The 13,284-nt window shown below is 36.9% G+C and overlaps 1 protein-coding gene across 1 annotated transcript; it reads right to left on the minus strand.

Moving 5' to 3' along the window:
• Nucleotides 1–8,970: 8,970 nt before the first annotated feature.
• LOC141629960 (uncharacterized) lies at nucleotides 8,971–10,515 on the minus strand. Its single transcript, XM_074442867.1, has one exon. It carries the CDS (start codon nucleotides 10,513–10,515, stop codon nucleotides 8,971–8,973), a length of 1,545 nt encoding a protein of 514 aa, XP_074298968.1.
• Between the last annotated feature and the right edge of the window lie 2,769 nt (nucleotides 10,516–13,284).

Here is a 13,284-nt window from a genome sequence, read left to right on the forward strand (position 1 = left end):
AACCTAATCTAAGAGCCACTCTCCCTCTCCCCTCTTTTCATTTTATCATTCATAAAACCATTTCTAAACCTAGAGAAAGAGAGAGGAAGAAGAATTGTCGAGCCTTTCATTTGATTGAAGATTTCTCATCGATTCCAACCTAATTCGATTTCCCTGTTTGTAAGTCGATTTCATTCCATTGTTTATACTGTTTTAAAGTGTTCATCTTCAAAAGGTTTGAAAAGAGAGTCCTATTTATTTGATGTCTAGTTTATGCATATAAAATCTCGTAGTCAAATTCTTTATGGTTTGTCCTAGGTGATTTATTTATGAACATGTCGCTGAAAAGTCCGCGAATCTGATTTGGTTGTGGAAAATGATTTGAAACCCTAATTTTTATGTCGATTCAGTTATTAGGCTTCTTCATACATCATCTTTGTATAGTCTAGATGATAATAGGATTTGGAATTACTGCAAAATAATGATTTAAACTCGTTTTATGAATCAATACTTTTTATGCGACGGTTTCTGTCAGTTTTTGGAAATCAGTTTGAAAACTCTTGATAATTTTGGAATTTGAGAAAAACACGTTATATATAATTTGTAGCTAAGACTCATGGGGTTCCAATCCAATTGGCCTTGTATCAATTTGATTTTTCTGGAATTAGTTATGTATTTTATTCCGAGTCTGTCATGTGCTGGAAAATCAGGAAAAATCGTGTTTGTTCTTTAAGTTGATATTCCTATTAAGTTATGATGAGTCTAGGTTATGTGCATGATTATTTGATTGAGTAGGTGGTAATTATACATAATTATGTTATGTAGGTGATGGATATGTGAAGGATCATAATTGATTGCTTGTGTGCTTGGATTGCGAAAAGGTAGGGAAATACACTTGACTTATTATCGTTGTTGTTGAATGGTGTTGACTTGTTTGTGTTTCATATGACCAAACTGTGAACGTTGACGTGATTCGTGGTTGTTGATTCATGTTATGATTCATATCCTGGAATGTGCTTGACTGAATTGATCGTATTGAGTATATTATCACAACATTCAGTAACCGGCATGATTCTATGATTTACCAGTTCAATGATATACATATTGTGTTGCATTAATTTTTTGAGCATTCATATGCATTGGAGATGGAGGATGTTGTGGTGAAGTGGTGTGGTGATGATGATGTTGTGATAAGGCCCAGGCGGGTTCTGCAGGACTTGCCCTGGTGTCCTCAACAAGGAAAGAGATCGGCTACGGTCGATATATAGTCTACCGGGATCGGTAAGGTTGGGCCCGGGTTATGAGATATGAGTTGAGATGGAGGTGGAGGTGACGGAGGAGCATGCATATCATATTTTGTTGTTTCATTGTATTCCCTACTCAACCTCGTGGTTGACCCTGTGTATTCGTGAACACCTGTGACGATCCAAATATTGGGGAGCAGACTTGACAGGTTTATGAGATAGGATGGGAGCTTGATGGGCGTGAGACACTGGATCAGAAGACTTAGTAGCTAGATCATCATTTGGAAGACTTTCACTTTTATTTATGTTAGTTCTTTGTAATTTGATGTAAATGAGGTTTTGTAAAAAGTTAAGTTAAAGAAATTATGTAATTTGCCTTGGAGTTTAATTTGTTATTCACTACCTCGGGAAACCGAGATGGTAACAGTCCGGTTTATCAGGGAATGTCTTGCTAGAGGCTCCTTTATAAATCGGGGTGTTACAGTAATGTCCTTCTTAACAACATTCTCCTTGCCCTTTATCTTAATGCCCTTGTTTTTTGCATCTTCGTTATTCTTCCTCTTTTCCTTCAATCTATTTAAAAGCTCTCCCTTTCCCGCTGTAAATTCTTTAACTTTTCCAATCAGCGCTGTCCTCATATCATTTATGTCAGCTAAAAGCAATGTCGTTGCTATTTCTACGTAGTAGTAGTGCCTATGCACTTTCGACTGCAAGTCAGCTTCAAACAACTGCCCCTCATACCAAATCATGTGCATCATTAAGAAGTTTCCCGATTCAGTATTGTTTGCTTCCTTCTTTTGCCAATTGAAACTGTTGTTGACAACATCATAATCTATTATTTCATGCTCTCTATCAACATTTTTCCCTGCTAGGAAGTCACTCATGTGACAGGCCTACAATAATGAGTGATACTATTAGTTATTATTTTGTCAAACAATCATATCCATTTACTGTATACACTCAACCTATCCTAGCAACAATATCAGACAATCATATGACATGTTACTACCAAGAATATCAATAAATCATATCACCGAATCTGCAGCCTTGTATATTTCAATCTCCTCCCAGTTGTCGTACTCTGTATTGTCCAACACTTCAATCGTCTCGGTTTTGAAATTTACAAAAACATAGAAATAGTGTTCTTGCAACACCATCGGAATAAAAACCAAATCTGCTTCCATATTACATGGAACTGTGTTACTTCTTATGAATTTGTCCCATTCTTCAAAAATGTTTTCTCTATTCGCTTCTTTGGCTTCAGTAACTTCTACTATTGATTCCTGTAGTGTATGTATGTATGTATATATATATATATATATATATATATATATATATATATATATATATATATATATGTATGTATATATATGTATATATATGTTAACAAATCCTTTACATTTAAGAGTTACTACATTTAATCAAAGCGTGAATATGTATAAATCAAAACAGAATGTCAGCTTACCATGTGTCGAATTCCAAAAAACAGTAAACTTATTTCACAGGATTCTGTGTGCTCAATGTGATTCAGAATTAGTGACCAACATTCAATCACATTGTTATTGACGTGTACACTTGGAAGCAACGACAATATATCCTGTCTTGCAAGGTATTGATCATCACTGAACTTGGCAACAACCTCACTGCTCAAAACATTAACACCAATGTTAAAAAATTGTCACTTTAACTGTGACAGTGATAACCAATATCACACTATATGTGAAACAATATCAAAAATTAAACAATATCACATATTTAAAAGGTGACCCTGATAAACAATATCACGGTCCATGCTAAAAAATATCACAGTCCATGCTAAATAATATCAGTACCCTTGTGAAGCACTATCAGAACATCATACTTGATTGTAGACAATATCATCCCAATACTAAAAAATATCACTTATTTAAAAGGTGTCTACTTTGAAACAATATCACAATCATTTAAAAAAAATATCACATGTCACTGGCAACATTTATAAATTTAAAAGCCATACTTAAAGAATCAATTTAACAATATCAACCTGCGTATGCAACAATATCACACTGTGTACCACAACAATATCAAAATTAAGTGAACAAAAATTAGAACAATATCTTTCTTTATTTGACACTTGATTATATACAATATCATGCTTTATACCGCACAATATCACATATTTAAATAGTTTCTACTCTAAAACAATATCAAACCCATTAACATACAATATCACATGACACTAGCAACAATATCACCTTTTGTAATTCTTTTGTCAAACTTAGATATCATTGCAAATATTATCAAACCATTAATAAAAAAAGTTGCACAAAAATATATGTTTTAAAGAACCATACTCTAATGGGAGAATGTGGTCGTCCAATAGGCAGTAGTCAAGCACTTCTTTCCTCATAGTCAACATGTTTGCACACAGCGTCTTGTTTGCCTTCATAAATCTTGAGACGAACTTCAATTTAGGATCAGCCACACCACAGTTGAACGTGCATCCAAGGCCATCAGATTTCCCCCTTTTACCGCTGCCAACGACACTGGCAGAACCATCTTCTACGATAGCAAGAAACATTTATATTACAGTATTCAATATATATTTTTTTATTTATAATAATAAAAAAAAATAGGACTGTACAATGTAGAAGTCAGTGTTTTAAAATATAACCTTTTATTTTTGATAGCGGCATCTGAACTTTGTTTTGCCCACCCCTTCCTCTCTTGCTTTGTTTTTTTCCTCTTTGTCTTTTTTCCAGCAATTTAGGTAACAGTGTACCTTTTGTGGCATTAAGGGTTGTAACTCTCTTCCAGATCTGACTCCTATCTTTATTCAAATCGCTCAATACGAGCGTTGCTGCAATCTTTCCCTTGTATAACTGTCTCATCTTTGCATCGCTTAGTTCACAATCAAAAGGCTCACCAGCAAAGAACATCATGTGAAAAATCATGAATAGGCCACAGTCCAGGTTCAACTCTTTCGATTGCCAATGAAACTTCACATTATTCATTTCGTAGTCCTTCACTTTTAGCCCACTTTCAGTGCCTTTCGTGTTGAGGTATTCACCATAAAGACTCCCCTGTATATAATTAATGTAAACAACTATTCAATTTCAAGCTTATCGAACCAAACCATTATACCATTAGTTCTTTGTTTTCAATATTGTACTTACAGCCATATGAGCCATGTGTACGTGCTCCTCGTCTTGGAATTGATCATAGGCCCTGTTGTCAAAATAGAACATTTTCTGCCTCTTCAAGTCAACACAGATACAGATGTAGTGCTCTTCATAGACCAAAGGTATGAACATCTTTAGATGAAACAATAATATTAGGAAACAATATTACAACAATATGAATATAAATATCACAGTACATACTAGACAATATCATTCTTAATAATATTTTTTATCCCTCTGAAGTTTTTTGTATGTTGTAAAATAATATCAACCAGTGTGCGCAATAATATCACAGTTTGTACCATAACAATATCAAAGTTAAAAGACTTTTAAATCCATATCCACTGTTGTGATTTTTTACAAGCTATAAAACAATGTCAACCATTGTACATAATAATATCACACTGTTAAATATTAGAAAAAAAAAGTGATTCATTTTCATTTTTTGGAGACAGTATCACAATTAAGAAGTAACAATATCATACAATATTGTGCACAATATCACAGTTGAATTTAAGAATTGTTGTTAAGAACAATATCAATAGTAACTACTAACAATATCATACATTATACATAACAGTATCACTGATAAAAGTATTTTAAATGTCTTACCATATCTGAATTCAAATTCAAAGTGGCTCCTTAAAAGAGTCGACCACATATCCCATGTGTCATATACTTGTTGCTTAAGTTTTGCCAATTCATCAAGATTATCTTCATCTAATTTTAAGATTTTTTCTATATCACCCTGTTGTTCATAAGGGCATCTGATTAGTCTCCATAACACACATTTTACACTACCTAATTTAAAAGATGATAAATTTTTGACGTTTGTGTGTTTCCATACCGAGTGGGCAATGGGATAGAAAAATCTTGTCGGTTTGTCGTTTCCCTTTTGAGCAATTTGGAACTCATTGAGCAATATTGCCCATGCCTCAATGACCACTGCTTCTATCTTCGTGTTAGGCAACAAAGACTCAATATCTTCCCTTTGTATACAATGGTAAGTTCCAAAGTTGCAGACAATTTCTCTATACCATGTTGCAAAAATATTAGCATATTAGTTATTTTTAAAGTACTAATATGGTGCAAATTCAGTCATGTCTTACATTTAAAAAATTGTTTTAAAGAGTGACTTACAACTTCCTGAATGTATGGTCCGTAAGGAAGCAATAATCCATGACATCCTTCTGATTCTTCAAGACAGGTTCAAATAAATTACTGCTTTTGAACATTGATTCTGATACAAGGATATCATCTTTGACTGACAAACCACATTGAAAAGTACACCCCAAATTGTGAGGTACCATATCGGCTGATGCAGGTACTATGTCTGAGTGCAACAAATATTCAATGATACTTCCCTTCCCTGCCGCATCTAAACCAGCATTTGTTACAACTTCCTTTAATTTAGTCACCACATTACTACCCTCATTCATTTTATCAACCACAACATCTGTTTCAACAGCCTCCTTATCAACCACAACATCTTTTTCAACTCCCTTCCAGTAATCGAATCGATTAATGACCTCATCCAATTGAGTCACCACATCGGGAACCTCATTGGCCTTCTCTTTCTCGGCCTCTTTTTCAACACCATGCTGATATGTTGTATCATGATTAACGTCTTCATTTGTTTTCTCTTCAACAGGTTGTGTTACTCCAAAATCAACATTTGGAACAACCTCCTCCAGTTGAGTCACCACATTGGTAACCTCATTGTCCTTCTGAAGTAAAACCTTCAAGACTCGGATTTGGACTGAAACTGACACGATTTGGACAGTAAACGGGACTGTTTAATCGTGATAAAAACGAATAAAAACTCAACAGAAACGTGAAGATCGCAATCGCACACGATCGTAATCGTTTAAAAATCACGGTTCCAGAACTCTACAATCGAATAGAGTAAAGGATGCGATTGGGATATGAATTAACCCAAGCACACAGCCACTAGGTTAAGACTAAAAAGGATAATTTTCAAGCACACAGCAAAGAAAATACCCAACTCTAAGCACTAAGCAAAAGAGGTTTAGTAGAAATCAATGTTTCTAACTTGTGTTTTTTTCATTCATCAAATTCTGATTTTCTCCATGTCTAACCTTGGCTTTTATACTACAAGCCATACAATCTTGACCCTTTATTACAAACTAAGATCTAAGGCTCATATAAAGACCGAAAAACAACAAGAAAAACGGTCCTCTAGACCTTAGACAACTTACACAAGACAATGACATAAAGCATAAAATACAACTTCCCTTTGGCATGTTCTATTGACTTATTTATGATCACAATAGACCTTTTAGAAGCTCACAAAAACCGGCTTGTGCTTTTGGTAGCCTTCCAAAGGTGCATTAGAACTTGCTTGTTCAAAAGAGGAAAGGTTGAAAGTGACCCCTTGATAAGTCTATAAAACCGTGCAAATGTCCCCATCTCTCGGTTTTATCTACCTTGTCCCACATGGTTCAATTCATTTTAAGACAAAAGATAACATGTAAAAATCCTCCAACTTCTTGATATGAGGATCCTAGGCCAAAAGCTCGATGTTTTCTTTAGACGGGTTTGGTCTTGGACCTCAAATTGCGTGATGGTCCAAAACCGGGCTCAATGGGACTAGGTGTGCCTTGATTTGCTTCAATCTCCCCTTCTTGATAAGGATTTGCCCTCAAATCCTCGACATGATCATCACTAAGCTCTTCATAATAAGGACTCAAATCCCCAACTTTGAATGTGCCGTGAACTTCATAATCCCCGGGAAGGTCGATTTTGTAGGCATTAGGTCCAATTTTCTCGAGTATTTCAAAAGGACCATCGGCCCTTGGCATGAGCTTATTCTTTCTTTTGTCGGGAAATCTCTCCTTCCTTAGATGTAACCATACAAGATCTCCGGGCTCGAAATTCTTGGACCTCCTAGAACCTTTGGACTTAGCTTTGTGAACCTCATTACTCTTCTCAATTTTTTTCTTGACTTGCTCGTGATTATGGAGCATTTGCTCAACCCTTTTCTTAGCATCATAATCGATAATGTTTCTCTTGATGGGTGCCAAATCCGTGGGCATCATTGGGTTGACACCATAGACTACTTCGAATGGGGACTTGCCCGTGGTGGTGGAGGGGGCTCGGTTAAATGCGAATTCGGCTTGAGCTAGCTTGAGATCCCAATCTTTCAAAGACTTAGTAACGGTGCACCTTAGTATCCGCCCCAATGTTTTGTTGGTGATTTCAGTTTGACCTTCGGTTTGGGGGTGGTGGGAGGTGCTAAAGAGCAACCTAGTCTTGAGTAATTTCCATAAGGTTCTCCAAAAGTGGCTCATGAATTTTGAGTCCCTATCCGAGACAATAGACTTGGGAATACCATGGAGCTTGGCCACTTCCTTGAAATAGAGCTCGGCTACACTAGTTGCATCCTCCGTTTTCTTACACGCAATAAAGTGAGCCATCTTGCTAAAATGATCCACAACCACCATGATGGAATCATTACTCCTTGAAGTTCTTGGTAAGGCAACAATGAAATCCATGCTAATATCCTCCCATGGTTGATTTGGGACGGGTAGAGGGGTATAAGGACCCGTTTGGAAGTAGGCCTTTGATTGTTGGCAAGGAGCACACCTCTTGATCACATCTTGGACATCTCCAAGCATCTTGGGCCAATAGAATTGTTCTTGTAGGATGTCATAAGTCTTTTGGATGCCAAAGTGATCGGCAAGACCATTAGAGTGGACTTCCCTTACTAAGAGACTTCTATATGGTCCCCTTGGTATGCACAATCGGTTTCCATGGAACAAGAACCCATTTTGAGTCAAGTACTTGCTTTTGATTTTGATTTGACCTCCTTGAAGTAGTTCCCATTCTTCTTTGAAATCCGGATCCTCTTGGTATAGCTCCTTCATGTGCTCAAACCCAAGAACTCTTTGTTCCATAAAACTCAACATAATGAACCTCTTAGATAGAGCATCCGCTACCACATTGTCCTTTCCTTCAATATACTTGCTTGAGAAGTTAAAGGATTGTAGAAATTCTACCCACTTGGCGTGCCTATGATTGAGCTTATGTTGACCATTGATGTATTTGAGAGCCTCATGATCCGAATGGAGGACAAAAGGTCGTGGTTTCAAGTAGTGGCTCCAATGGGCTAGGGCTCGAACAATGGCATAGAATTCCTTGTCATATGTTGAATAACTGAGCTTGGCATCGCTCAACTTCTCACTAAAGTAGGCAATATGTTTGTGTTCTTGCAAGAGGACGGCTCCTACCCCAACTCCACTAGCATCGCACTCAACTTCAAATAGCTTATTGAAATTGGGTAAGGAAAGAATAGGCGACTCACAAAGTAGCCGTTTGATGGTGTTGAAGGACTCCTCGGCCTTCCCTCCCCATTTGAACTCACCCTTCTTCATGCATTCGGTTATAGGAGCCATGATGGTGCTAAAATCTTTGATGAATCTCCTATAAAAAGAGGCCAAGCCGTGGAAACTTCTCACATCCGTGATGGTCTTTGGTATTGGCCACGTCTTGATTGCCTTAACTTTCTCTTGATCAACAAGAATGTCTTGGTTGGAGATGATGAAACCCAAGAATTGAACTTCACTTTATAAGAATGAACACTTCTCGATTTTACCGTACAACTTGTGTTCTCTAAGGGTTTCGAACAGTGCTTGCAAGTGTTTGAAATGCTCTTCCTTGGAAGGACTATAGACCAAGATGTCAACAAAATAGACAACCACAAATCGGCCCAAATAAGGCCTAAGTACTTCGGTCATGAGCCTCATGAACGTACTAGGCGCATTAGAGAGACCGAATGGCATCACAAGCCATTCATATAAACCATACTTAGTCTTGAAAGCCGTTTTCCACTCATCCCCTTCCTTGATCCTCACTTGATGGTATCCTTGCCTCAAATCTATTTTTGAGAACACTTGATCTCCACTAAGTTCATCTAAAATGTCGTCAAGTCTAGGTATAGGGAATCTATACTTGATGGTGATGTTGTTAATGGCTCTACTATCGGTACACATTCTCCAAGACCCATCTTTCTTTGGCACGAGCAAGGTCGGGACGGCACACGGACTAAGGCTCTCCCTCACAAAACCCTTACTCATGAGTTCCCCAATTTGTTGTTGTAACTCTTGAGAAGCTTTTGGGTCACTTCGATATGCGGCTTTGTTGGGGAGGGTAGCACCCGGAATGAAATCGATTTGATGTTCGATTCCCCTAAGGGGAGGCAAGCCACTTGGGAGCTCACTAGGAAACACATCTTCATAGTCATTTAAGAGTTCTTGGATTTCTAAAGGGATGGTCACCTCGCTTTCCCCAAGCATGTCCTTGGCCACTAGGACATAGATGTCATCTTCACCTTTCAATTCTCGCAACATTTCGGCCTCATCAATTAACAAAACCTCTCTTGTTGGTTCGACCATGGATGGTGGAGTTGTCGGTTTGATAGGTGGGGGTAATGGTGAAAGGGTAATTTTTCTTGAACTCAATTTGAAAGTATATGTGTTATCCCTCCCATGATGTACCGAATCCCTATCAAATTCCCAAGGTCTACCAAGTAAAAGATGACAAGCATCCATGGGTATAACATCACAAAGGGCCTCATCTACATAGTTTTTACCAATGGAAAAAGATACCAAGCATTGCTTGTCAACCCTCACCTCGGCCCCTTTGTTGAGCCATCTCAATTTATACGGACATGGGTGGTCTTGTGTGGGTAGGGAATGTTTCTCGACAAGGGTACTAGATGCTACATTGGTACAACTCCCCCCATCAATGATTAGATTACAAACCTTCCCCTTTATGGTACATCTAGACCGAAATATTTGGTGTCTTTGATCCATCTCTAAGGGTTGGGGTTGAGTATGCATTACTCTCCATGTTACTAAGTTAAGACCTACATTCGGATTTAAACTATCATGAAGGTTAGGACTTTGTACCTTTGGATTTCTGTCGAGGACCCTTGGATCCGAGCATGGTCCTTGTGTTCCATAAGCTTGCTCTCTTCCCATCCGGCTATGGCTCCTTTTCTTCTTTGTTGATGTTGGAATGAAGTTGTTGAGGGCATTCAACACATAGTCGCATTTCTTGGAGAGTCGTGTTACTTGAGTTTCGATTCCAAGTAGCCTCTCTTCACTCATGGTTGTTTTTGTGTTTTTGATGTAGGTAGGAAGATGAACTCACAAAGGTTGAACCCAAGACTAACACAACAATGGAATTGTGTTAAACCTAAAGCTCTGATAACCAATTTGAAGTAAAACCTTCAAGACTCGGATTTGGACTGAAACTGACACGATTTGGACAGTAAATGGGACTGTTTAATCGTGATAAAAACGAATAAAAACTCAACAGAAACTGTGAAGACTACAATCGAACAGTCGACATAACTGTTTAAAAATCACGGTTCCAGAACTCTACAATCGAATAGAGTAAAGGATGCGATTGGGATATGAATTAACCCAAGCACACAGCCACTAGGTTAAGAATAAAAAGGATAATTATCAAGCACACAGCAAAGAAAATACCCGACTCTAAACACTAAGCAAAAGAGGTTTAGTAGAAATCAATGTTTCTAACTTGTGTTTTTTTCATTCATCAAATTCTGATTTTCTCCATGTCTAACCTTGGCTTTTATACTACAAGCCATACAATCTTGACCCTTGATTACAAACTAAGATCTAAGGCTCATATAAAGACCGAAAAACAACAAGAAAAACGGTCCTCTAGACCTTACACAACTTACACAAGACAATGACATAAAGCATAAAATACAACTTCCCTTTGGCATGTTCTATTGACTTATTTATGATCACAATAGACCTTTTAGAAGCTCACAAAAACCGGCTTGTGCTTTTGGTAGCCTTCTAAAGGTGCATTAGAACTTACTTATTTAAAAGAGGAAAGGTTGAAAGTGACCCCTTGATAAGTCTATAAAACCGTGCAAATGTCCCCATCTCTCGGTTTTATCTACCTTGTCCCACATGGTTCAATTCATTTTAAGACAAAAGATAACATGTAAAAATCCTCCAACTTCTTGATATGAGGATCCTAGGCCAAAAGCTCGATGTTTTCTTTAGACGGGTTTGGTCTTGGACCTCAAATTGCGTGATGGTCCAAAACCGGGCTCAATGGGACTAGGTATGCCTTGATTTGCTTCACCTTCTCCTTATCTGCTTTTTCCCCTGTAGCAATATCAACCTCCTTATTGATCTCATCTTCAACATCCTCGTTATTTTTTCCAGCCTCTCTATCAATGTCATTCTGATTTGTTGAACCATTATTACCCACCTCATTGTGTCCCTCTTGGACAGTCTTCATTACTCCCAAGCCATCATTTGTCTCCTCATTAATGTTTTCATTCAACTGAGTCAACACATTTGTCTCTTCATTAATGGTTTCATTCTCTCTTTCAGTGCTGCCTCTAGGAGTTGTATCACGATTCATATCCTCACCAAAGAACTCCCCCTCACTAGCCCTTCCTCCTCCTAAAACAATATTTTCTACTATGTCATTCAAATTGGAATACATATCATAATCCTCATCATCTCTTTTTTCATCATCAGCACTATTCAAGTTTGTAATATCATTAATTTCTTCACCTTCTTCCTCATGATCACTGCTCATTTGAAGATCTGGATCTGTACATCCTCCATATTTTTTGTTCAATTCCGCGTACTGAATTTTTAACATATCAGTCAATACATCAAATGAGGGCAGCCCTTCTCTTGCTTTCGCCCTTTCATAAGACCTTGCTATCAACCCATCTGTAAAGGCATGATATCAAATATCTTTCATGAAAGGCAAAGTTTGTGTATTGGGAGTATCTTGATTTTGCTTCTCTGATGTATCACAATTATCAGTGTTTTCTTTAGCAACTTCTTTTTCAGTTTCAACATCTTTAGTACAGTCTTTTGTGGCAGCAGGTTGGGTAGAGATAGTTGTTTCATCCATTGAATTGTTGGGTTTCGTATTGATGAACTTCTTCATGTTATGTACAAATCTTGAAAAGAACAATTCGTTGTCCCTCTTTATACGCAGATAAGTTTCATGAGCACTCTACCAAATGACATAATAAAAATATTAATCATACATACACTATTACCTAATGACAAAATAAGGCAATACCAAACAATAACAAGAGTATTAAATATTTAATCACAGCAATATCATAATTTACTGAAAAAATATCACCATTATTCTTTAATAATATCACAACATTACACTTGCTTGTAGACGTTACCTATTTGTGTGATATTGGTTTACAATATCATAATTCATGTGACACAATATCACTCTATTTGTCTTACTGTGAATCAATATCAAAAGCATTACAATTGGTTGCTATTATTAAACAATATCACAAATAGCCAGCATAAATATCACAATTCGTAATAAACAATATCACAGTTTGATAAAATATCATTATTATTAACAATATTTATTCTCCCTTGGCAGTTTTTAAATAATTGTAAAACAATATCAACTTGGGTACACAAAAGTATCACAATGTGTACAAAACAATATCAAAGTAAGAAGAAAAGCAATAAATGTAACTGTAAGGACAACAAAAAGACATTAGTACTTACATTCATTCCTCTTACATTGATTTCTTTATCAGTTTCAACTCCTTTAGGCAGCTTAATCATGATGTAGCCCTCTTTTGCTTCAGGTTCAGCTTCATCATCATCTTTCTCAGAGGTTTGTGTACGTCTCATCTCCGGTTCTTTTGAAAAATTTATCATCTCTTGTTAGCCACTGAAATTTTATCTTTATCAAAGATGCAAAGAAACATACTGTAACAGCTTGAGTACTTAATGATAAATATACATAGGAATGTTGTATTTTCTCCCGACCTTGTTGTGATAAACAGATTGGGTATTCAATTTTCGAAATTGGTGCATTCCCCAATA

Source organism: Silene latifolia, chromosome Y (genome assembly GCF_048544455.1).
Source record: "Silene latifolia isolate original U9 population chromosome Y, ASM4854445v1, whole genome shotgun sequence".
Taxonomy (NCBI): Eukaryota; Viridiplantae; Streptophyta; class Magnoliopsida; order Caryophyllales; family Caryophyllaceae; genus Silene; species Silene latifolia.